A 26,170-nucleotide genomic window follows, 5' to 3' on the forward strand; every position below is an offset into this window, starting at 1 on the left:
AAACTGTAGGAGCTTCTAGATGTCACTGGGCAAGAGTGAAGGCAGCTTGTCCTGATGATGGATTGCTTGTAATTAGCCATACTAAAGACCTTAATCTTAAATGGTTTGATCCGCTCAGGGGATAAACTGAACCAGTATGCTCACACAGTTGAGTTAATCTCTATGCACTGGGATTTGTTATGACTGTCATTCACCTCTAAGACTTCTTAGTCCCATGCAAACAAATGGCAATGGAGTGGGAAGGCTGACAACTATTCACTCTTGGGGCAATCACTGAGCTCCCACTGGGCTGGAGTGAATACGTAACACTGACCTGTCATGAGCAAATCCCTCTCGTCCAGGTATAAGGCAGAAGACCTTGCTTCCTAGGTCTGTTTAAAGCTTGGTACCAGCTTTACAGCTTTCTGCTATTTTCCCCACTACCTTCACAGCCCTCTCCACCATCGCCCTGGCTGGCTGTGACAGGCTGGTCATTCTCCTCCACGCTTGGAAAGCAGACACCCAGGAAAGCGGTCAGTCTCCTTGGTGCTTTATGAGCAACCTGTGAGGAGATGCAGAGGAAAGTGCAACCAAGTGCTGTGGTAAACAAAGGCAGTCAGGCCACTCCAGAGGCGGCTGGCCCCAAGTAGTGTGGGCACTTGCCAGGCCAAAGCCCTTGGCCAGGGGATGTGTGCTTTCCCCACAAGCAGTGGCTATGAATAATGTTGATGAGGCAGAGTTAATGATTTCTGCCGAGGGCGTGGGGTCAGCATGCTGAAGACATCGCCTTGGAGGAGCTGCAGTCCCCACAGCTGCCCTCACTGTCCCAACTGCTGCAGCTGCGCAGGGTGCTTTTCTCCAGGCAGACCTGGAGTCACAGATGACCACCATGTCTTTTGTTTTCTCACAGTCCATGGAGCTTCTCGCATCACGGGCGGAGCTGGAGGTGCAGCTTAGGACCTGGTCCCTTGTATCTCCCAGGGCAGGGATCTTTGCTCCCTGCAGACACCTCGGGTGGAGCTGTGTCGAGGTGGGTCTCCGCCTCCTGCAGAGGAGAGGTGCTCACAGTGCTCTACTCCCCGTCACAGCTGGCGGCGCAGCTGAGCACCTGCCGCAGGGCTGGGCGCTGCTCTCCTCTCTGGGGCGGCAGGAAAGGGCCAGGGCCCTGAGCCGCCGCCTCCTGCCCTCAAGCCGGGGCAGCGCTTCCCCTTCTGGGGCCCGCAGGTGGGATCAGGGATCACACTGCGTGTGGGGAAAACGACGTGGGAGGAGAGACCGACGACACCCACCTCCCGCCCCACAGCTCCCTCACCCGGAGCGAGAACGGCCCGCCCTCACGCGCGGCTCCCGCCGCGGGGCGACCGTTAACCCCCGCCGGCGGGGCGGGGCGCCAAAGCCGAGGCGCCAAACCCTCCCCTCAGCGACGGCCGCCGGCCCTGAGTGACACCGGCGCCCGCCAATCAGAGCGCGGGCAGCCGACGGGCGGTTCCCCCCTCTTGCCCCCCCTCGCCTCACGCCTCAGAGATAGCGGCGGGGCCGCTGAGCGCGAAGGTCCCCGAGGGGGTCCCTTCTGCCTGCCGGCGAACGGGCTCCGGCGCCCGGGGATGGCAAAAGTGCCCAGCCGGCTGCCCTCTAGTCCCAGGGCAACCCCCTCAGCGGCGCGACCGTAGCGCCCAGCGCAGCCCGCTGACGGGCACCTCCGGCCCCGCCAAGGCCGCGACCTCCGCGCACCGGCGCCGCACGGAGCCGACGGCGCAGGGCGGCAGCCCGCCCCGCCGGGGAGGCCTCGGTGGGCAAAATGGCTCGGCGGAACACGGGCCGGGCCCTCCGGGCGTTGCTGCTGCAGCAGGCGCCAGCCCGGGCCGCGCCGCTCACGCCCCGGGGACCGGCCGCCTCCTACGGGTAAAAACCACAGCCGCTTCCTTGCCCCCTTCCCCTGCTCCCTCGTCCCTTCCCTCCGCCCGGAGCTTGCGGAAGGTGACAGTTGAGAGGGCCGGGTGGGTGTCACCGGGGGGGGTGCGGGGGAGCAGAGGTGAACAAGGTGTTTTAGCAGAGGGGGTGTACACTAGATTTGGGGAGGTGACAAGGTGGGGACGCCCATAGTACCCTGAGGTGGCGGCTTCTGCGGTTAGGCGGGGAGATTCGTCTCGCTTGGGAGGGAAGAGCCCTTTTGTTAGCTGCTTTCCCTGTGCTGCAAGGAGCTGCACAAACAAGGCTCCGCAGCCCCTTCTCGTCAGTCTCTGTCACCCTACCCTCTTGCGAGTCCATTTTCCCCTGCAAGGCAGGACGTGCTCCTGACCGCCCTGCTTCTCTGCCACCTGCGGATAAGGTGTTTCCTGGAAGTCGCCGAGGCTGCAAAGAGAATACATATATGTAATGTATATAACACTGCTTATTCTGCAAATCCTATTAAGGAAAACAGACATCATATCATATTCCCTGCCCCCCTTCCCCCCCCCCCGCACAGATAAAGACTAGGTTGCACAGCTGGAACGGAAAGGTAGTTCCCAGATTAAGCTGCACTCCTACGGAGTATGAGGTGAAGTGTGGCTTCCAGCAAGGCACAGCACAGACCTGCCTACTCTGCATCTGCACTGTCTTGGTAAACGCAGGCAGTATGTATCTAATGTTTCTCAAAGAGCTATAAACCTTAACATTACTAATTCAGTTACAAAATAGTGGGTTTTTTTGTTTTGTTTTAACATTGTTTCTGATTATGCCAACCAATGGAAAATGCAGTCTTTAGGAAAACTTGACAGAAGTGAAGTCAGCATGCTAACAAGCATGCTGAAGTGATTTCAGACTCACAGAAACTTGGTGTAAGGAAGACCAAATCTGCCTTAGGTGTAGCTAGTTCCAGTACATTTTCTCAGCACATAAGAAAAACCAACTCATTTGTTCTTAGTCCAGAAAGTATTGAAAATACTCTCTTTGTGAAACTCCCGGATTTCATTGGACTTTACACTAAGGCACAGTCTAAGAATTGAAAAGCATCACAAACTTAGCAAAATTCTCAAGGCCCTGATGTTAATAATTAATCCTAAAACACGTAGAACTGTGTAAAAAAAAATCTAGCATCTGAATCGGGAAATCAGAATATACATCCCTTGTCTACTAAAACTACATGTTGGTAACCTTTTTTAAAAAGAGGTAACAAGATGGTGATTATTTCTGTTTTGTTAGGAACTGGAAATGTTTTTGGCAATTATTAAGCAGAAGCAAGAAAAATTCACATATTTCTATAAAATTTAATAAGAGCAAGGTGCTCATTTGCTGTGGTGAGAACTATGATAAAATAACCTGTTGAAATGAATGACAAACCAAAAGATGGTATATCAAGAAAAAAACCCCCACATTTTCTTTTATAAATAGAAAAAAGCAAAAGTCATATTCAAAAAGGGGATAAGAAGGCCATCTGAATGCTACATTCAGAATTCAAGTTGTGAAGTATGTAGCCACATCAGGTGTGATATATGGACTTAAAGGAGGTTTAAGGTTACAGTCAAACTAATCACTTAAATCACATTTGCATAACAATTCAGCAGAACTCACTGAAGTTATAATGACACAATGAGTTTCTTTGAGCTGTATTCTTGCCAGAGATCTGCATTTGCACTCCAGTTCTCAAACTGGATCTGCACAGGCAGAAAGAGCTGATCCTATTCTGCACAGTCACAGCTTGTATTTAGGCATATGGTGTGATTGGTCATGTAGACCAAGATTTTATGTGAAATCCAAACGGCTTTGTGTTGAACAGGTTCTGTGGTTTAACTGCCGCTTACATTTTGGGAACCTGAGGTTGCAAGCTATTGTTCATTTTCCTTATGAGAAGGGTTAAGTTTGTGGGATTTTTTACCTTTAATCCACCATTTTAAATTCTGTGTGGGTGGCACTATGCTTACGTGCTGTAAGTAGTTCAGAATTTATATGTTAAAATTGAATTTTTAATAAGTTGCACAGTGCATATCATGGAATAGAGATTATTGTTACATATAAGACTGGAAAACAGTATTTCTGTATGCGTGTGAAATTCACATTGATTGAATTCATAGGGCAAGAATATTTAATCTAGGTAAACTGAGAAGCACAGGGAATGAGGGTTAACTATTAGGTAACCAAATGGCAAAATTTTTATCATATTATTACCTTTAAATAAAATGAGTTAGGTTGTTGAAAAGATGTCTTGTAACCATTAAGGCACAAATTTGCTTGGGAGAACAGATGCAATGGTTTATACTGTTAAGAAGATACCTTCAATCTATGCTACTTCTGCTTTCTCGCTAGGTGTTTGTATCTAGACACAGTATCTCAGGTTACCTGTTTGCATTTACATGTCTTGCTTTGTACTGAAGGTTAACGTAGAGGTTTAAGGGTCAGGGTTGAGAGGTGGCCTATGCAGTTGGTTTCTGTGATACTTCTTTAGTCAGTGGATTTTTTTGGTCATGTGCTATTTTCCAGTTAAGCATTATCTCCTGCTGAGATTACACTGACAGATATGTTATCATCACACTCTTCTCCACTCTCATCTCAGTGCAAGGTGGTTTTCATTGTAGACCCTCTGGTTCATGGGGAACTGTAACAATAGAGTGTGGTTTCCTTGGCAGATGGAGAGGCTCAGGTTAGTAATCACAAGGTGAACACCAGCCGTTTCAAAAGTTACGCTGTGACAGGATGAGGTTTCTCCTCTAATATATTTCTTTCAATACATTTCTGTAGCCATGTAAAGCTGCTTTTATATTCCCCTTGTTGCACAGTCAAGGCTTTTTTTGTCTCCCCTTTAACTTAAGCCATTTAACTACATTTGCGAAACCTAAGTACAAATGCTACATAGTGGTCACAACTGAATACTTCTCTGCTCCTGACAAGTTTTTTATTTAGTCTTCTGTGCATCCATGAAAGGCAAGTGGCCCATTTAAATCTCACTGTATTGTCATTAAAATCTAGAAAAAGTAATTATTCTATATTCCTTGAACAACCATGTAGTAATAAGAATTAACTGTCTGAATGTTTCCCTTTTTCTCTCCCCTTCCCCCAACCCTAGTACTTCAATAACATCTGCCAAAATCCAAGTGAATGGAGTCCACCTGCATTATCAGCAGACAGGAGAAGGAAGCCATGCAGTTCTTCTGCTTCCCGGAATGCTAGGTCTGGAGATTTTGTCTTATCTTTGTAGAGCAACCACCTCTTTCGCCGGTCTCAAGCTAGAATGCACAAAACTATTTTGTAGTATGTTCAATACCTAATTGTGGAGCATTGTCATTAAAAAAATTGCTACACATACAACAGATAGGAAAAGGCAGAGTTATTGCAATCAGTTAACAGTTTTTAAAGATTTCATTTATCTCACCAGGCACATTTTATACAATGTCTTGACTTGTGTAATAGTCACTCGCACTTTTGGATTTAACTGTGCAAAAGGGGTGTCCAGCACAGGTGGCAAATAGCTACACAAGGTGCAAAATAACAGAGAGGGGAAAAAAATCAGGTCAGCTGTATTTGTTACACAGACTGAATTACGCATTCCTTTTTAGAAACTAGGTGCATTCCAATTGAATTAATAGACATAATGCAGCACTTGCAGTTTATTATCATAGTGAAAAAGGCACAGTTGAGACTTGCTTTTTGCTTAAAAATGTATTTTCATGTTTTGGTTATTCAGGGCAACATCATTAAGATTCTCAGTGGCTTTTTGAGATGGACAACAGGTTCTGCTAGCTAAGTGGTATCTGTCCATCAAGACCACTGCTTTTGATAACGACCTTTTAAAATTAACGCAGGCTTTTTTTCCTGGGTTCTTGCAATTCTAAAGAACCAGACTTACTAGCAGTTCATGGCAGGCTGTCAGTAGGACCATTGCTGTGCTAGATTTGGGCTCATGCTTAACTGAATTGCTGGATCAAGATGATAGAATGTCAAGAACTGAAGAGCAGGAAACATTTGTTCTTCTTGGCAGCAACATTTTTCAAGTCTTCGTGAAGTGGTTCTTTCTTTCAAAGAATTCTCAAGGGGAGGGTGGAAAAAAGTTAATGCTAGGGGTGCTTTAGTAGTCATATGTTTTAATCTATTCATTTTAAACAGCTTTTTAAACTAGTAATCTTGTTGCCAATGCTAACTCTTTAAATAGAAATAACGTATTTCTTCAGTTGTGAGTAATATTATTATTATTAGGTGTACATTGCTATTGTTCACTTAGCATTATCACAAACAGTAATAGTTAGGTGTAGTATCTTTACCATTATTAAGTTTATGGTTTAATATTTTTGGGTAATGTGGGGGTGAGCTTTACATTCTGACTGTCACATACTTCTTCCCTTTGTACTGATACTAAGTTTTCAATGTTATTGTATACTACTTACAGCATTAAGAGACTAGTAAGTGTGTTGTGGCAACCAGATAAGTGCTTTTAGCTCAATAGAATTAATTAATCTCTAGACTATTTGTAAACTACATTAAAACAGAAATGATGTTTCTCTTTCTAATTAGAAAAGTACTGAGAAAACACAGCATTCAGATATGCTTTCAGCCTTGTGGATTTTTTTTAAGTTACAAAAAATATAATATAACAAGCATGTGCATGATAGTGCAGAGGTCCATACAAAGCCTATATAAGAACATGATTAATATTAATCAGGTTGCCTTGGTATTTTTCAAACAACTTGATATTTTTCTTCTGACTCTAGCTATTAATTGGTGTTGCAAGAGAGAAGAGATCATGTCAGGCTGTACTCAGCTCATCGTGGCATGCTATTTATAGCCTCTTTTATCATTTAGACCAGTTGATGGTATAGGAGGAGGTATCTGAGGACCTATTTCTCCAAGTAAACAGAAAAAAAATCTTAAATGCCCTTAAACGGCCTTTTTAATATAACGATGGATAGCCAATTTGATATTTGATTTACATCATTTGAATATATTAGATCTGAACAGGTTTTAGTCAAGTAGTATGTGATACTTTTACCACATGACCATAATGCAAATAAGAAATAAATTGCAGTCTTACCTTCATGCTAATGTTCATAGATAGCTTAGTGCAACAGACTGGAGTACTTAATTTTTTAATCCTTTGAAGGTCTGAGCCATCAATAAAAGAAACTGTTCTGCATCAGAAAAATGGCTGTATTTGGCTTATTTTGGAAACATACATACTAGAAAAATCAAAAGTTACATGCTTTTGTGTCACCACTGTCTCCTCAGGCAACGAAGTACTTAAAGCTCGGCTTTAAGCACCAATATTCTCACAGAAGTGTTTTATCGAATAAGAATAACTGTCTCACACAGTGCTTTTCACCTACAAATTTGTAGCTAGAGTCAGTATGTTCGTCCCCTCTCAGTTTCACCTGTGCTGTCCAGATAAACATCAATGACCATGCCAGTGCTTTAAATCTGTTAAAGATAAATCCCTACCCAGGTAACTCAGTTTAAGATTCTGTATCAAAGCATCTGTGTAGAGCACAGTTTTTGGTAAGCTTACATACCAACCAGAAATGGTTTGCTCTGAGCGTATTGCAGATAGTTCTAAAGATTTTTATTGTGGTACTTCCTGTCTGAGAGTTGCAATGGTTAGCTACAATTAGAGATAAAGTGTACTTCAGTTGATGGATAATCTCTTATTTAGAATTAAGATTCTAAAGTTTCCCCAGGTTTCCATTTAGAGTATGTATACTATGTATGTATTATGGTGGTTACTATAATTGAAAAATGATGACGTTTCAGGGAGTGGTCAAACCGATTTTGGACCACAGCTTAAGTCAATGAATAAGCAACTTTTCACAATTGTTGCTTGGGATCCTCGGGGATATGGACAGTCCATCCCTCCATCTCGAGACTTTCCTCCAGATTTCTTTGAGAGGGATGCAAAAGATGCTGTGGATCTTATGCAGGTAAATCTATTCTGAGATTTTATTATTTTTTATATATATATATATAAAAGCTGTTTTCCTTACGTTTTGAGAATGAAGAACCTGTCAAGCAGGTTGGTTCCAGCACACAGCAAGTTATGCAAAAGAGCATACAAATGAAGGCTTAAAACTGAGAAGATGCACGCGATTCTGGAAAATATTTTCTTCTTCCACCTCTTCTGCAATTATGTAGAGGTTCAGCAGTGCGAATTAATTATAAAGCAATATGTTTTTATTCCAAGACCCTACCCTAAGAGGTTTGCAGCCAAGAACCATGTAAGTTTACCTGAAGTGTGTATATAAAAAAAAAAGTCTATGCTAAGTGGTTTAACTGAAGGGATTACAGTAGTGAAAGGCTCTTAGAAAATTTTCTAGCTAATAGAATCTTGGCATTTTGCCTTGAGCAGCCCATTTTAAGAAACATTTGGTTCTAAAAATTAATTTGACGCTTTGCATTTTACAGCATATTACTGAAATAATTGTTGTGGGAAATTGAAGGGTTCTTGTGATCATACCAGATCTTAATAACTTATACAGCTATTGTGATTATAAAGAATATGACCTAAAGCTGTTATTACTTCTCCACCTTGCAGAATTTTTATTTCAGATCTCTGTTTCTGTGTTCCTCTTTTATTCCGTCCTATAAGTGCTAACACTATTTTCTGGTTTAGTTTTAACTAGTATTTTGGCTTTGTTATATTAAGCTATACAGTCTCTTTGGCCATGTTAAGAAATTTGGCAGAGCATTAAAATTCCAAAAATATGAGACAAGATTCAGACAGTCAATCCAACTGTATTTCTGTAATAAGCAGTAACCTTGCAGTAAACCCATCTGAAACTGGAAATGCAGCCTTCCTGGAGTATTCTGTGTAACAAAACAAAACAAGTCTGACAGCAGAATCACGATTAAGACACAGTGTTGCCCTCTAACCATAAAAGCAATCTCTCTGCACCATAAATCACCAATTTCTTCTGCTACACTAACAAAGAAGATAAAGATGCTGGCATGGATAGGTGACAAACTTTCAGTCCAAATGGCTGTAACCCCCTTTCCTGCCTCTGTTCAAATACTAATAAATGCAAAATAGAAAACAGAACTGTCCCCAAAGAGTATGTAACCATGTGGCTTCCAGTCAAACAGGACAGCAGCCTACCAATCTAAAGCTGCCAAAACAAATGAGACATAGCATCCTGGTTTTTTGAAGACGTTTATCGATACAAGCATATAATAACAAATTATTAAGATCTTCCCAAGCATGGGTAACTTGCTTCTATTTTAGCATAACATAAAGGATAACACAAATCCCAAGGAATCATCCCAACTAGGATTTCCAGAATAAAACAAAGTCATAACTCCTGCAGAGGGCTTTATAATGATGTATGGTTTACATACATCATCTGGCCTACACTTGGCGAAAAAAACCCATCTGTATAGGTGAGCCTTCAGAACCTTTATTCTAGGTCCCTTCAGATTCTGGTGTCTCTGCTGGAGCTGCGAGTGCTGCAAGGTTTCTGTGAGATAACAAAAGCTGAAATTCTGCAGAGTATTTAGCACCTTGATGCAGATGACTCTGCTCTATATCACCGTATGTGTTCTATGAAGGAGTTTGCTTGAAATAAAAGGAGTGTAATGCAAATAAGTCCACTGTGGTGCACTCCATTCCAATGTCTAATGCTAGCAAAGGCCAATAGCATTGAAACAATCATTATGGAAATAATTAGCGTTGATATTTAAGAGGTTCTTACTCTTCAGAGCTACTGTCCTAGCAAAAGGATGAGCTTGGGCTTCTCCAAGTTTTTGTAGATCAACTGCAGCCCTTACTTGTGATATACTCCCTGTGATCCAATGAAAGCATACAGTGCAGAGTGCTGTTGTAGTGCAACTCACTGTTGTGAATTACTTCTGTCACAGCATATGTGATCGTTTGATTACATTTCATGTAGGCCTGGATGGAGGATTTCAGAAGAGATTTTAGAATCATAGAATGGTTTGGGTTGGAAGGGACCTTAAAGATCATCTAGTTCCAACCCCCCTGCCATGGGCAGGGACACCTGCCACTAGACCAGGTTGCTCAAAGCCCCATCCAACCTGGCCTTGAACACTTCCAGGGAGGGGGCATCCACAGCCTCTCTGGGCAACCTGTTCCAGTGCCTCACCACCCTCACAGTGGCGAATTTCTTCCTTACATCTAATCTAAATCTACCCTCTTTCAGTTTAAAGCCATTACCCCTTGTCCTATCACTGCCTGCCCTTATAAAAAGTCCCTCTCTGGCTTTCTTGTCAGCCCCCTTTAGGTACTGGAAGGCCGCTATTAGGTCTCCTTGGAGCCTTCTCTTCTCCAGGCTGAACAACCCCAACTCTCTCAGCCTGTCTTCATAGGAGAGGTGCTTCAGCCCTCTGATCATCTTCGTGGCCCTCCTCTGGCTCGCTCCAACAGATCCATGTCCTTCTTATGTTGGGGGCCCCAGAGCTGAATGCAGTACTCCAGGTGGGGTCTCACGAGAGCAGAGTAGAGGGGGAGAATCACCTCCCTCGACCTGCTGGCCACGCTTCTTTTGATGCAGCCCAGGATGCAATTGGCTTTCTGGGCTGCGAGTGCACATTGCTGGCTCATATTCGGTTTTTCATCCACTAATACCCCCAAATCCTTCTCTGCAGGGCTGCTTTCAGTCCACTCATCGCCCAGCCTGTATTTGTGCTTGGGATTGCCCCGACCCATGTGCAGGACCTTGCACTTGGCCTTTTTTTCCCCACTTACAGGGTAAAGCCAGCACAAAATCACCCACAGAAATGAGCTGTGCAACCAGCTCTCAGGTTATTGCCAATGTTAGCTAGAGGCCCGTACTATAAGTAGTTCAAGATTAAAGCAAGCAAACATGCATACCATATCCAACACACCTGTTACATCATATTGTTTTTTGGAAGGCTGCAAAGGATAAATTAAATTCCTCCTGCTGGAAAGGCATCCTGAGACAACCCAAAGAATGCATCAAGATAATGGCTAGTAAACAACAGAAATACTGGAGGCAAATAGATCTCAGTTGAAGCGCTGGCATATAACCTGGCATGAGAAGAACAAAAATTTTAATCAGCTATTCCACCCATCAGCCGACTTTAAGATCCGCAATTTGCTATTGGAGGTAGGGGAACAGCAACAGCAAAAACTTAAGCTTTACAAGCACTGCTGCCAACTCCTGAAACTTGCCAAGACACCAGTAACCCTTCAGCAGCACAACACTGGAAGTTGGTCACAGATAACTACTTTTTCAGCAGGCCAGGGCCAACTTGTGATCAGCTGCTAAAATTCAAAGTTCTCTTTTCTTGCTGTCAGCTCTTACTTTACATGTCCTTTTCTTTCCCCTACCTTATTTCTTTTCTGTTTAGTAATTATAGCTTAGCAGAGTGAAATCTAACATTGAGCAACACTACAGTGAGCCCAATACCAAGGAAGAAGCCAGAACCAGAAAAGCCTTATAGTGATAGAAGTTTGCTAGGTATCAAGTTGACTGATAAAGTTATGCCTCACGTAAGCATCGAGTTTACAAGCAGACTAGAAACTGCTTTTTCTCTCTGTGTAGCTCTTTCTCTCATTGCCTGCATTTTTGCTTTCTTCTGTCCAAAGAAAGCAGGCCTGGACTTCCAACAACGAAAGCACCACTTCCAACCAAGCACCAAAACAACTCATTCAACTAACTTGCTCTCTTTCCTCCAAAAGTACAATATCTTCGTTAATCACATCTAAAAGGCTGTAATTTCTGAAAAAAAACCCCACCAAAGCAAAAAAAACCCCTTTGAAACCTTTATGTTTGTTTGCGAAAAAGTTCACAAACTGAGGCTTCTACATGCAAAACTGCAAATACTGCTTAACCATTGAATCTCATCCCTGTACAACCTTCAGATGCATTTGCCTCTGAGTGCCTTTACCTTCCCCACCCTTTGCCCACTGAACATCACACATACAAAATCCTCTCTCCTGTCTCTGCCAGTACCCCTTACCAGGTTGTGGTATATGAGGAAACAAGAGTTTCAAATTCTAGTGGAAAGCATTGTACAAGTCAGAATGAATTAAGGTCTCGGTTGTCATATTTTTTTGCCCTGAGCCTTCCTTTACGAGAAGGAGGAATTCCATTATTAATGTTTTGAATTGCAATTCACCATGAAGTAACATTTAAAATGTATACTTAAAAGCTTCAGAAAATGTCAATTAGGCACTAAAATTTGATACAATCCTGTAGCAAATACTTTAAGCATTTTTTGGTTGTTACAGAGCAGATTTTTTTTTTTTTTTAGATCAGCTAGCATCAGTAAATTAGGTCACTGGGTTCCATTTTTCAAGTCTTAAACTTTTCTTTTTCTTAAGTTCATCTTGGACTTGGATTACCTACCATCCCACACTGTGATAGTCTTTGCCAACTTTATACCAAGAGAATCCACAGATTCTTGATATGATTAGGCTCTCTGAAAAGGTCTTTCCTCTCTGTTGTAAATAAATATTTCTTAATTTCAAGAGGGCTTTTTTAAATGTAGCAAGAATCTAATATGGCTACTGCCTGTTTCATTAAATAGTTGTAGAAAATTGGAATGGCAGGTATAATGTCTTGTTTTTGAAATATTTGACCTTTTCTTAAGTATTTTTACGTATAGCAGTAAAATTACATTTTCTAATTATGAAAGCTAACTATAGTTCAATTATGTAGTGTTGTGTCTAAATCTGTTCTGTTAGTTTTCAAGAAATACTTGATATTTGCTTGTAAAACCAGCTGATGGTTTGCATATAACTTTCTTGTACAAATCAAGGCACTGAAATTTAAGAAGTTCTCTTTGCTGGGGTGGAGTGATGGTGGAATTACAGCACTCATTGCAGCCGCAAAGTATCCAACTCTTATCCACAAGTTGGTTGTCTGGGGAGCAAACGCCAGCGTTACTCAAGAGGATGTGAGAATTTATAATGGTATGTACAAACTGAATATCGTATCCTAAAAGAATTATTTTCATTTCTTCTTGGCCTAAGGATCTTAGTCATGTAACAGCTAAGTGGAGACAGAGTTGAGGACACAAAAAACCCCTAAAGGAACAGGACACAAAATTCATCAAGTTGCTAACTATAGAGATAGATTAAAGTCATAGTGAGAAGCTCCCTAACAATTACTCCAGGAGTAATATAATGGAATTTTTAAAAAGTCCTTACCAACAGCTGCTGAAAAGCATAACTTATAATAGCTTATCAGTAGTTTTCAGAAAGTAAATTTTTTGTTGCTGTAACAAGTTCCTGAAAATAAACTGCAAATAATACTACTGATCCCAGGCTTGATTTCCTTTCTCACATCTTGCACAACCTTTAGACAAGGTCCACAGAAAAATCACTGGGCTAGCATGTAACAAATTTTGCCTCTAGGGCCTATATAATACATAGACAGTAAGAAAACAAGCTCATAACTTACCATTTGCATTCAGGAAGCAAATGAATCATTCAAGTAAATGTCCCAGGATGCCTTTCTAATTTGCATTCCTTTAAAGTTAATTACTGTGGTTACAAAACCTTTGCAAAGTAAAGAAACATGGGTTTTCTGATCCTTATTCCACTCACATGAAATGGAATCTGGCCATTTGTCACTTTAAAGGAAAATAGCAAAAACTGCTAGTGAACTCATAAAGAGACCTTATTTCCTGTTGAAATTAGAAATTAAAAGAGTTAACCACACAGGCTCTCAGCAAACATAATCCAGTATAGCTTCATTTAAGTGATTGGAGTTTGATTTATACCAGCTGTGAAATCTGACTGTCTTGCTTCAGCTAAATTACAAGTGTATGTGTTGCACATGTGTGCTTACCTCACCTATAGTAAAGCACTTTCATTGGTAGTAGTAGTAGTAGTATATTTTTTTACTTCAGTAAGCAAAATGCTTTTTAGCGCTGTAAAAGTGCTGCTTTATTTCTTTACATGCTTTTATATGTAAGAAGTTCTTATTATATAATTATGAAATGCATGTCAGTTAGTATCAGCCAACAGGCTAAAATGTAAAAAAAAAAAAAAGAAGTCTTGCTTTACACAGAACGCCCACAGCAGTGCTGACCTTTGGGGTCTTTGTGGACTGGTGCTTTCAACATCTCCCTCTGGGTGATGGAGCTCAGAGAGTAGCAGCGCAAGCCTTCTACAACTGGCCCATCAGTGCATCTCAGCTGCAGTGGAGGGTTTGGTAGGAGAGAAAGGTGTTTATTTGGTATCTATGTCCTTTCAAAATTGGCTTCCCCCCCTTTTTAAATTAAGGCCAGCTGCAAGGATAAAACAGTAGATTCTATAAGGGAAACAGCTGTTCAGTAACAGCTAATCTCCGGTGAGCAAACTCATTTCCAATCAGATGCTGTTATAAAACACTTTCTGTCACTGCTACCTTACTCATTTAGCTGGACAGGTTCTGTTTGTTAATTAACACCTCACTCCTTTCTTCCCTTAATTCCCATTTGAAACCAATTAAAAGCTTTGCTAGTGACATATATTGCTGTTTGTTGATTCAGTACTTTTCAGGTCTCTTTCAGGTTCTATGCTATGCCAACATTGTGTTGGGCTTTATTGATACAAAGCTGTACAGCTGAAATATAGCTTAGTGAAAGTCGCCCTTGTGGATATCTGGTTTGTGAGCAGTACTGAAAATTTTAGGGGAAAAAAAATAGGTGAATCTGATAAATAAATAACTAGAATGTCAGATTATTTGTACAGCTTTAGCCAGCCTGCCATGAGTCACAGGACTCTACTAAGTAGAGTCGCTTGTTTTTCTGTAAGTCTATGGCAAATGTACCATGATGTCAGCCTACTGGAATGCCTTAGTAAGAGCTTCCTTCCTCTGAATACTGGTAGGAGCCATGGAAGAACTTCCATCCATGAGCCAAAGCAAAAGGCTGAAGGATATAAAAAAGAATTGCCAGTTCTGGCACACTGTTATAAAACAGTCCCCTTTTTATATTATAAGGTACTTCCTTGAGCTCCTCTTCTGCAAGCCCTCCAAAAAGAAACATCAGAAGTTTTAGGACTGAGTCCTTTGATTATTTTTTTTTTCTGTTGTTCCTTGTGACCATAACAACAAGACAGTCTTCTGCAACTCAAAGACCCCAGCAGAGATCGTAAAACTACCTTTTTTATACCCTTTCCATACTGTGAATTATTTAAAATCATTCAGTGCAGTTTCAAGTTTGAAATAGACATCTGTGGTCTGGTTTGAAAACTTACTCATATTAGGTGTTGACAGTACTGGGTTATATCTTGTTGCTGGAAATGATATAACATATTTCAGTGTTATTTTATGTAGGCATCCGAGATGTTTCAAAATGGAGTGAAAAGGTCAAGAAACCACTGGAAGAGATGTATGGACATAAGTACTTTGCAAAAACCTGTGAGGCTTGGGTAGATGGAATATCTCACTTTGCTGAAAAATCAGGTGGTAAGGCTTTTACAATGTTAAACTGAAGCAATTATAGTAGCAGACAGTTCTGGATAAAAATCTAACAGTACTCCTAGCAGCCAGTAAAGGAAGGACTCTGCATATGGCATTAAAAGCTGGGTCTGGCTCACACTCATGAATAAAGCAATTACTTTGTAGATGGTTCACAGAACCAGCAAGGTACAGGAGGAAAACACATTTATGGGAAGCATTAGCTGATGAGTCTCTCCTCTTGTTCCACCACAAAACTACATTATTAAATGATTGCTTTTGTGCAGACTGAACAGGAGGGATTCTGCTCAAGCTTTTTTCTCCTCTCCTCTCTCAGTGTCGAAGGATTACCTCTTGGTGATATTGTTAAGATATCCCAAAAGTGAGGCATGTTCATTCCAGTTTCTGCAAACAGGAGCTGAAACACTATTTCAAGCCTAGTAGCATACGAGTTAAAAAAGAAGGAAGTTCAGATTTTGAGAATTCAAAATTAACAAAACACATTTAAAAAACACTATTGACACAGCTCAGGTGTTTAAAAATCCAAAAAGAATAGTTAAACTAGACAATATAATTATTAAATGTTTATCTCTGAAGATTTCTGCAATTACTCACATAGACCTTTGCAGACAAGGATACCATGAATAATAACCTGCAGGTCTGTTTTAATTCAGAGGAAAATTGCTTTTAATTTGCCTAAAGCAGAAATACATAATACATAAAACAAGGAGTCTGTAATTCTCTTATACACATTTTCGTGTAGCTCTCATAATGAAAGACAGGAAGTGACCTACATTAACAGGCAGCAGGTACTACAAGGAAAACTTTCCTTAATTTTGTATTTTTTCCATAAAGTTTTGCACGGGATCAGCAACATGGTACTAGAATTTCTTCCAGTAGAGTGATGTAACAAATTATGATCTGATTTTATTTTACTCTTTCTAGAATGCATCTCCTTAAAAGTAGTTTATTCTTAAGTCCAAAGCCCAGGCTGGTGAAACTCTGGCTATGTCATCCTTTTACTGCCTGCACACACCTCAAACACTATGAGATGGAGTGACTGTGAAAAAGAAGCCACCTGGAGACATCTAACTAGGAGCTGAATTACCTAGATGCTGTGACTGGGTCAGATATTGGGAGAAGCCTAATGTTTGCTAAAAAATATGAGCAACCATCAGACTGCAGGTTATTTCCAGGTGTCACTTGGGGAGGGCGACAGACTACAAGCAGGCCTCCTTGGAATTAAAGTTAAGACACACTGCACAAAAGGTGCAGATATGGCAAATATAAGAAAAGGGGTTAATGAAACCTGTCAGAGATAAAAGGAGGACAGCAAAGCCTTTGTTGGTCAAAAATTCAACTCAAGCTCTTTTTAAGAAATAGACTATTTACCCTAAATGGGACAGCTTTTAGTGTGAAATGCCATAAGAAACGAACTTTTAGAAGGTGCCAACACTTAATGAAACTAAGTTGCATAAAGCTGCAAAATTCAAGATTCTTCTTGCTCTTCTGTGGTTTTGGAGTAAATAAAATCTAGTGGTTATAGTACAAAACAAGGACTGGAAACTAGGAAATAGTAGTTTGACTGCCAATTATGTCCTTAGGTAAATAACCTAAATTTACTTGTTACTTGTCCTGAAAAACAGTCAACATTTGTGCAGGTGTTTGAGGACTATGGGTGAAATGTTCTAAATGAAAACATTTAACCAGTAGAACTGCAAACTAAGACTATATAAATAACCAAACAATTGGAAAAACTCTGTGAAACAGCATATGACTTCAGAGCTAAGGAAAGTGTGTGTATATGAGCATTAACTGTACAGCTGTTGGTAGCTGCAAGGAGACAACTACAAATAGGACAAAGTTAGCTCAAAGATAAATGGAACATAAAACTCATCAAGTATGTTTTGCCCAAAGATTCTCTTGTGAGAGCATGGGAAGTTAGGCAAAGGGTTTGGAAACTGGGTTACTAAGGGATGAGGAAAAAAGAAAGGGGGGAAAAAAAATAGAAGAGTCTTTAAGGAAAGGTATTAAAATTACTTCTAGTGAGATTAAAGACTAGTAAGCACAAAATTATTCTTGAGGTTCTGTAAGATGGACGGGCAGGGAGAATAACCTTTTAGTTCTAGTACAATTCCTATTAAACCGTTATTCATTACAGACAGCAAAGGGTCTGGAAGGTGGAACAGGCATGAGTACAACCTAAGTTAACTTGTTGATAAAAGTAGCAAATCTTGTAACCTGATAACCGATGTAACAAAATGTATCATTAGCATGAAGGCCAGAAGACTAAGGCTGAAAAGAACGAAGCCAGGAAAGAGAGCCTGGGGGAAATGTGGAACAGAGTACTTCATTTGCTCTATCCATTTGTGCTAGTATCCATTAATGAAGCAAATTTCAATGAAGTAACATTTTGGAGAAAGAAATGTTAATTATAGTCCTGATTACATAGTTCTGTAGATTAATTGCACGCTACCCACAAGGAGAGGCAATAGCTAGAACGCAGCAGAGTTCAGTCCTTTACAGAAGCAGTTTCAGTCTTTCACACTATTTTAAAACAAAGTGTGACCTTCATTTATTTTCTCCCTAGGTAATATCTGCCAACAGTTGCTGCCAGATATTAAATGTCCCACATTTATAATTCATGGTGAGAAAGACCCTTTGGTTCCACAAGCTCACGCAGAATACATTCATAAGCACATCAAAGGCTCTCGGTAAGTTATATGACAGAGTATTTATAAACCATTGTTGAAGAAATGAAACAGTTCAAACCCACAGTGTGGAAAAAAAAAAAGTATTTGGACAAGCTGTCTCTGCTACAGAGCTATTCTAAACTTCCCTAGCAACTTAGAATCCAAACAGTGTAGCTGGACCTTTCTTGCAATATAAAAAAATATAATAATTTAATAAGCTCCTTCCTAAAGTCCTCCAACAGAAACCAAGTAAGATCCTTTTCCTGTTTCCACTTCACACACAGAACCACTCCCTAATAGCTATCAAAACAAGCACATTTATTCTGTTTCTGTTATGGCCATTGCATTCCTTTTGCTGCAAGAGACCTCATTTCTGTCCCATTCAGTAGAGCAGTGAACTTAGATGCTATGAATGGAGAGAGATTCCCAGTTATTAGAGAGAAGCACAGGACACTGATGTTTGCTTTGCCTTGTTGATGTGAACAACAACCTCAAAGATTTTGTTTTTCTAACTGTCCCATGAATTTTCCGTGTTTTTAAGAAAAGCAGAATGAGAAAAAAAAATGTACAACTGTGCTCAGAAATATTACTTTATAAACAAGAAAAATCTTGGGACACCATCTGCTTCATTTCAAAATTCCAGAAATGTTTCCTATAAAAAACTGGGATTTCACCAGCTGAATTTTCTTCACAGATTTGCACACAAATTCAAGGGTTCTATTACTACTTAATAACAGACTGTGATGATTAACACTGGAGAAAAGAATTAGGAGAACAAAACCCATTTTTATGAATGCAGAGTGTAGGGAACTGTTTCATTGGTGTCATCTGTGAAAAATTGAGTGATACATTTATCTCAAAAGTCAGCCCCGCTGTTCATAGAAATGCATTATGCCACAGGAAAGATGAGAACAAGAGACCTTCCTAACAATCACATGCAGGTGTTTTATTCCATGTCTGCTAGTTAGTTACTCCCACATGCACTGCTCAGAACACCTATCATCTTGTTAGGTTTCACTGAGCTCTGAAATGCTCCAGATGCTAAGGCAAGTCATCACAAAAACTAGACAAGGATCTGATAGCTTCTCTTTGGAAGACAAGCCGAGGAGGAAACACTGTTAGAAGTTGCTATCCAATAAAATGTAAAGCGGTTCTTTGCATGTCTTCGTGCTGAAGTGCTCCCCTATATGTGTATTTATCAGAAAAGAAATCAGACTAATGGTGTTCTCAGAAATTAACACTTAGGCACATGGTCCCCTTCTTCCCTTGTTGCACTGGAGATGACATATTCCATTGTGAAGCAGAAGGAAAACCTTAAGTTCAGCATATTTTCAGTAACACATGCTTCTACCATCAGCTTTTCTTGCCTTGATTTTTATCTAGCAGTAAAGCAGAAAGCTTTTGCTGATTGTCATGCAGATACATTGCTTGTTTCTCTCATGGTAAGAGTGTGCCATCATTCTGTGTTTGCATGGTATGGCTAGAGTTAAATAGTATTACAGTGGTTTAACAGCAGTAGCCAATAGCATACACAGTGCTATAGGTTTGTGCATCTGTGTGCTGCTTGGTCTTTGAAGACACAGACTTAAAATTCAGACAGAAGTGCTAGAAGAGCTGGGTGTGTTCACACGCTATTGCTCCTTTCCAAGACAAAACAGCACGTGTCACCACCAAAAGAAGAAAGACTCCCCTTGCTGTAGTGGGGCTTAGATGACAAAGGCAACATAGCAAAGTATCAGTCAAGATGACTTTAGCTCTGTTGAAACTGCTTAGTATGTGGTAGGATAAAATAATTTAAAGAATTTCCCACCCCCATATAAAGAAAAGAAGCATTAAAAGTACGTATCTGATGTATAAAGTTTTTTCCCACATGGAAAGCAATGGCAAGTAGCATTTTAGGCTTGTCACACTCATATCAGTATTACAAAGATTTGACCCTCTTCACAGATACTACTTCTAAGCTTCTGTTATAGCTGAAGAAGTCCTGACTTCCCTTTTTACTTTAATGGATGAATGAATTATGTTAGTTTTGGACTGAGTTCTTGCAGAAAGATTAGATAAAGTTCAAACACTAAGTTTGGGTGGTGACAAGAAATCTGTTTCTGTGGTGATCTCTTCAATGTGTTCACTGCCCAGCACAACCACTGCTCTCTGAAAGAGGCAAAAGAGCTCAGGTACTTCACATACCTTTCAAAGACGCATCTTGCTCACAAGTTTCGGAATCTTATCTTCTTTGCAGACCACCAGAAAGGTTCCTAGAAACTGGGTCTAGGACACGAAAATTTGTTTTAAGCTTAGTTTATACTCCCCAAAGTGGGGCAAGTAGTATGCTTGTTGCTTCAACTGTTGCTGTGGTTCACATTCTGAACCACATACATAGGGACAGTACTTAAAACAAGAGTTACTTCAGTTCTGTACTTGGGTAACCAAGAGCAAGGAAAAAGCAACAAATATTTTAATTACCTATGCTCACAGAATAAAATGTGTATTCAGTGTTTGATTTTTTTCCTCTTAAGGTTGCTTCTGATGCCAGAAGGAAAGCATAATCTACACCTGCGTTTTGCAGAGGACTTCAACAGACAAGTGGAAGATTTCCTACACTGACTTAAACTGTAAAACAAATTAGAGGTGTTTGTCCTTGCCTTGTTTAGGAATTTTAGTTGGCTTTCCATTTTCGTTCAAGTTACAGGTAGGTTTGAGTCCTGTAAGAAAAAACATGAAATATATTTGCATGAGAAGCATACATTTTGACGATGCATAAGCCTCAGTAGATCAGAGCGCATCACTGTGCTGCAAGGTTTCTGACACGTCTTTAAACTGACTTCTTGCCACCCCAGCCAAATAGCTGTTCTTTGTCCAATAGAGGTGTTAAGAAAGACAGAAAACATGATCTAGAATACATGCCTTTATGTGCTTTTAACATTAAAGGACAAAAACATTGTAATAACTGGGATTCAGAACTGTTACATTGAGAAATCTGTCAAAGTTACAAGTGCTGAGAGGATAATTGGGTACACAGTTTCTAGAGAACATGCTTCACCACCACTATCAAAAGTCATTCAGTATGCATGCCTGCTTTACAGAAGTTCCTTCGATACCAGGGGACTTAAGCCTCATCCTCCTCTCCTTCCTCTTCAAATTCCCCCTGCTCATCAGCAGTGGCATCCTGGTATTGCTGGTATTCGGAGACCAGGTCATTCATGTTGCTCTCAGCCTCCGTGAACTCCATTTCATCCATGCCCTCGCCGGTGTACCAGTGCAAGAAAGCCTTGCGCCGGAACATGGCCGTGAACTGCTCCGAGATCCTCTTGAAGAGCTCCTGAATAGCCGTGCTGTTGCCAATGAAGGTGGCGGACATCTTGAGGCCGCGCGGGGGGATGTCGCAGACGGCCGTCTTCACGTTGTTGGGGATCCACTCCACAAAGTAGCTGCTGTTCTTGTTCTGCACGTTGAGCATCTGCTCGTCCACCTCCTTCATGGACATGCGGCCCCGGAAGATGGCGGCCACCGTCAGGTAGCGACCGTGGCGGGGGTCGCAGGCGGCCATCATGTTCTTGGAGTCGAACATCTGCTGCGTCAGCTCGGGCACCGTCAGGGCTCGGTACTGCTGGCTGCCGCGGCTGGTGAGAGGGGCGAAGCCCGGCATGAAGAAGTGCAGCCGGGGGAAAGGCACCATGTTGACCGCCAGCTTGCGCAGGTCGGCGTTCAGCTGGCCGGGGAAGCGAAGGCAGGTGGTCACGCCGCTCATGGTGGCCGACACCAGGTGGTTGAGGTCCCCGTACGTGGGAGTGGTCAGCTTCAGCGTGCGGAAGCAAATGTCATACAGGGCCTCGTTGTCAATGCAGTAGGTCTCGTCCGTGTTCTCCACCAGCTGGTGCACAGAGAGGGTGGCATTGTAGGGCTCCACCACCGTGTCCGACACCTTGGGGGAGGGCATGACGCTGAAGGTGTTCATGATGCGGTCGGGGTACTCCTCCCGGATCTTGCTGATGAGGAGGGTGCCCATGCCAGAGCCCGTGCCGCCGCCCAACGAGTGGGTCAGCTGGAAGCCCTGGAGGCAGTCACAGCTCTCCGACTCCTTCCTCACCACATCCAGGACAGAGTCCACCAGCTCAGCGCCTTCCGTGTAGTGCCCCTTGGCCCAGTTGTTGCCGGCCCCGCTCTGACCTAGAGGGCAGACCAGAAGCGAGGTGCCGCATTAGTGCCCTCGGGAGGAACAGACGTGATGCCACCCCTCCTGCCCCATGGGCTTCACCCCTCACTCCCACCCCCTCGTGGGGGTGCTCATGGGATTCAGGTCCCCCACGGTCACTTGCATGCTCGCTCCGAGCCCCTTCTGTGCATGGAGCTCCCGCTTTGGGACTCCTCCATCCCACACTCGCTCACCAAAGACAAAGTTGTCGGGCCGGAAGATCTGTCCAAAGGGGCCGGAGCGCACAGAGTCCATCGTGCCGGGCTCCAGGTCCACCAGGATGGCACGGGGGACGTACTTGTTACCTGCGGGAGGAACCAGCACCAGCGTTACAGCCCCGCAGCCAGCGTGACAGGAGCCCTGCTGTGCTCCCTTCCACCTCCCTGCATTTCACTGGAGAGACACGCTGCCTCGATCAAGACTACCGTGTTATCAGAGCCATTCTGAGAACAAAGCTCTCTTAGAGGACTCACTGGCAGATGACAGCCCTTGTTCAGGGATTTTTCCAGCCTCAATGAACTGGCATGTCTGCACCATTTATTTAAGGACATCTGAGGAAGCAGACACACTTACCAGCAGCTTCATTGTAGTAGACGTTGATCCTCTCCAGCTGCAGGTCACTGTCCCCGTGGTAGCTGCCTGTGGGGTCGATGCCATGCTCATCACTGATGACCTCCCAGAACTGGAAGAATTTTTTGGAAAATGGCAATTATTAACCACAGCTGGCCATGCCAATCACACCCAGCACAGTCTGTGCATGCCACGGCCCTGACCACTCCCTCACATGGCAGAGCAGCTGCCCAGGAGGAAGGTGAGTCAGTGCAGAAGGGTTTCCCCAGCCACAGCAGCTGAATTAGCAGAGGGCAGACAGGCAGCTGGAGCACCTAAACACAAGTTAATTCTTTTATAGCTTGTATCCAAAGGGTGACAATCGCCGGGTATCTCAATTTCATCTTCTCCCATTGTCTAGCAGTGGCTCAAGAGCCTCTAGCCACTACAAGAAGATGGCAACACCTGCAACACCCTCGGGGGAGGAGGTTATCCGGGGCACTGAAACACCTCTCGCTCCCTCCCTCGGGAGCCGGCGCCGTGGCTGCAGAGGGGCGAGGCAGCAGGGGGGTTGCCGCGGCTGCCTGCAGGAAGGCAGGGCAGCGACGCACTGGAGCCCGGGCACAGCCCGGCCAGCGCCCAGCCCCGCGGCAGCTCAGACCGCCGGAGTCAGGGGGCACGGGAGCAGGAGCCGCGATGCCTCAGCAAGCCCCAGGCCGCTTTTCATTTCGGCCCGGGGCTGCGTGCTGCCCGCGGGGTGCGACCCTGGGACCCCGCACCGGGGCCGCCCGCAGCTCCCCACACCGGGGATCACCCCCGCGCCCTCCGGCCCGTACCTTGGCGCCGATCTGGTTGCCGCACTGCCCGGCCTGGATGTGCACGATCTCACGCATGGTGCCGGTGTCCGACGCTGCCCCACTGCTGCCGCCTTCTCCGCCCGCTCCCGCACTCGCCGCTGCAGCGGCCGCGCCCCGCGCCGCCCCTTAAATCGGGCGCCGCGCCCCGCCCCGCCCGTGACGTCATGCGGGAACGGCGCGGAGCCAATGGGCGCGCGCGGGCGTGGCGTGTCTGCGGCATTGTCTCCCGCAGCGGGGGGGCGTGGCGGGGCCCGCGCCTGGGTCCGGGTCTGGCGGAGGGCGGCGGTGGCGGCGGCGGGCGGCATGGTCCGGGTCCGGGTCCGGGTCCGGGTCCGGGTCCGGGTCCGGCTGTGGGCCCCTCCGCGGGCAGAGCGCGGCTGGCTTGAGGCGCTGGAAGAACCTCGCCTTCAGCTGGCGGGAGAAAGGCCGGAATCGGACAAGGCGTGGCATGTCCTGGGCTGAAAAAGTGGGAAAAAAAACCCAAAACAAAAAAACCTAACTCTTTTTTGCACACCTGTTGGAGCTTGTCCCCTTACTTCGCCTCTGCTGTGCCGCAGCAGCAAAGCATGCACTGCTACATTTTATCGGCACCCTCAAGCCTGTATTTCTAGCTCAGGCCTGCTTCATCATGTTTTGATACATTGTAAGCACAAGAATCATCTTTCCCTAGCTCAGGCACCCGAAACAACCAGGGACTGCGAGGCAATGATAGAGCCCGCAGCCACCTTCAAGCAGCGCAACCCTGTTGTAGGTAGTGCTGCCAAACCTGTGTACGTGGGGCTTTAATTTCAGGAACACAGAGGGCTGGCATGAAACTTTGCGCTGCTACTGAAGAATGGCTTTTTCTGAGAGTGGTCCAGCGGTGATAGCAGTTTGAACACCCATAGGAATGGGATATCTTTTTTTCTGTAAGTGAAGTTATGTTCTGTCTTACCAGACACCTGCCATGCACCTCATTTTGGAAGATCCTGCTCCTAGCATCTCTGCTCGTTCCCTCATAGAAATAAACTGAGCTAAGTACACGGCTGTATTGGGTTTTCATGCCAAGGTTTTGGTAGAGGGGGGGCTACAGAGGCGGCTTCCGTGAGAAGCTGCTAGAAGCTTCCCCTATGTCCGACAGAGCCAGTGCCAGCCGGCTCCAAGACAGACCTGTTGCTGGCCAAGGCCGAGCCCATCAGCGATGGTGGTAGCACCTCTGTGATAGCATATTTAAGAAGGGGAAAAAACCTGCGCAACAGCAACTGCAGCTGGAGAGAGGAGTGAGAATCTGTGAGAGAAACAACTCTGCAGACACCAAGGTCAGTGAAGAAGGAGGGGGAAGAGGTGCTCCAGGCGCCGGAGCAGAGATTCCCCTGCAGCCCGTGGTGAAGACCATGGTGAGGCAGGCTGTCCCCCTGCAGCCCATGGAACTCCACGGTGGAGCAGATATCCACCTGCAGCCCATGGAGGACCCCACACCGGAGCAGGTGGATCCCTGAAGGAGGCTGTGACCCCATGGGAAGCCTGTGCTGGAGCAGGCTCCTGGCAGGACCTGTGGACCCGTGGAGAGAGAAGCCCACGCTGGAGCAGGTTTGCTGGCAGGGCTTGTGACCCCGTGGGGGACCCACGCTGGAGCAGTTTGTGAAGAACTGTAGCCCATGGGAAGGACTCACGTTGAAGAAGTTCATGGAGGACTGCCTGCCATGGGAGAGACCCCACGCTGGAGCAGGGGAAGAGTGTGAGGAGTCCTCCCCCTGAGGAGGAAGGAGTGGCAGGGACAACGTGTGATGAACTGACCCAAACCCCCATTCCCATCCCCGTGCACCACTGGGGGAGAGGAGGTAGAGAAAATGGGCAGTAAAGTTAAGCCTGGGAAGAAAGGAGGGGTGGGGGAAGGTGTTTTTAAGATTTGGTTTTATTTCTCATTATCCTACTCTGATTTGATTGGTAATAATTAAACTAATTTTCCTAAGTCGAGTCTGTTTTGCCTGTGATGGTAATTGCTGAGTGATCTCCCTGTCCTTATCTCGACCCACGAGCCTTTCATTATATTTTCTCTCCCCTGTCCAGCTGATGAGGGGGAGTGATAGAGCAGCTTTGGTGGGCACCTGGCATCCAGCCAGGGTCAACCCACCACAATGGCAGATGATCGAGGGAGGAGGGACAGTTCAAGAGCAACTGTGAGAACAATATATTTGAACCAAATGAGATACACACCTGTATCTGTGTCGTTGCTATGGAGAATATCCAAAATAAATTTCAGCAATGTCTATAATGGATTGAGCAGAAGCTATTGAACTTGACTATAAAAAGTTAATCGATTCACAGCTGTAAATTTTTCAGTAGTGAAAGTAACTTTGCCGCACAGCTGGCCAACCTGGCAAGGACAGCTTTACACTAGGACCAGGGAAGGGAGATGACAACCCACAATCAAATGTGGAAGCGGTGGAGCAGGTTGGCAAAGAGGATGCAAAATGATGTACCTCGTATTCAGCACAACGGAGCTGGAGGGGGTCCATCTCAAGCACAATATGGAAGTGCCGCGGGGACAGCATGGCAGGGCAAGCTCTTGCATTTTTCCCGGGAATCAGCAGG

At 44.1% G+C, this 26,170-nt stretch overlaps 2 protein-coding genes across 7 annotated transcripts; one reads left to right on the top strand and one right to left on the bottom strand.

Moving 5' to 3' along the window:
• The first annotated feature begins 1,769 nt into the window (after positions 1-1,769).
• Positions 1,770-20,945, top strand: BPHL (biphenyl hydrolase like). Its single transcript, XM_050891649.1, has 7 exons — positions 1,770-1,881; positions 5,021-5,124; positions 7,693-7,859; positions 12,676-12,829; positions 15,183-15,314; positions 17,896-18,019; positions 20,515-20,945. The coding sequence occupies exons 1-7, from the start codon at positions 1,778-1,780 to the stop codon at positions 20,600-20,602; spliced, it is 873 nt and encodes a 290-aa protein (XP_050747606.1). The 5' UTR covers positions 1,770-1,777; the 3' UTR covers positions 20,603-20,945.
• LOC127013060 (tubulin beta-1 chain) lies at positions 20,891-23,663 on the bottom strand. 6 transcript variants are annotated; one of them, XM_050891646.1, is made up of 5 exons: positions 23,576-23,663; positions 22,764-22,872; positions 22,385-22,495; positions 21,906-22,165; positions 20,891-21,869 (listed from the first exon to the last, which is right to left on the bottom strand). In XM_050891646.1, the coding sequence occupies exons 1-5, from the start codon at positions 23,630-23,632 to the stop codon at positions 21,105-21,107; spliced, it is 1,302 nt and encodes a 433-aa protein (XP_050747603.1). In that variant the 5' UTR covers positions 23,633-23,663; the 3' UTR covers positions 20,891-21,104. The 6 variants fall into 6 exon arrangements, with proteins under 6 accessions (XP_050747603.1, XP_050747599.1, XP_050747601.1 ...); XM_050891642.1 differs by having other exon boundaries at positions 20,891-22,165; XM_050891644.1 differs by having other exon boundaries at positions 20,891-22,165; positions 22,385-22,501; positions 22,761-22,872.
• Between the last annotated feature and the right edge of the window lie 2,507 nt (positions 23,664-26,170).

Source organism: Gymnogyps californianus, chromosome 2, assembly GCF_018139145.2.
Source record: "Gymnogyps californianus isolate 813 chromosome 2, ASM1813914v2, whole genome shotgun sequence".
NCBI lineage: Eukaryota > Metazoa > Chordata > Aves > Accipitriformes > Cathartidae > Gymnogyps > Gymnogyps californianus.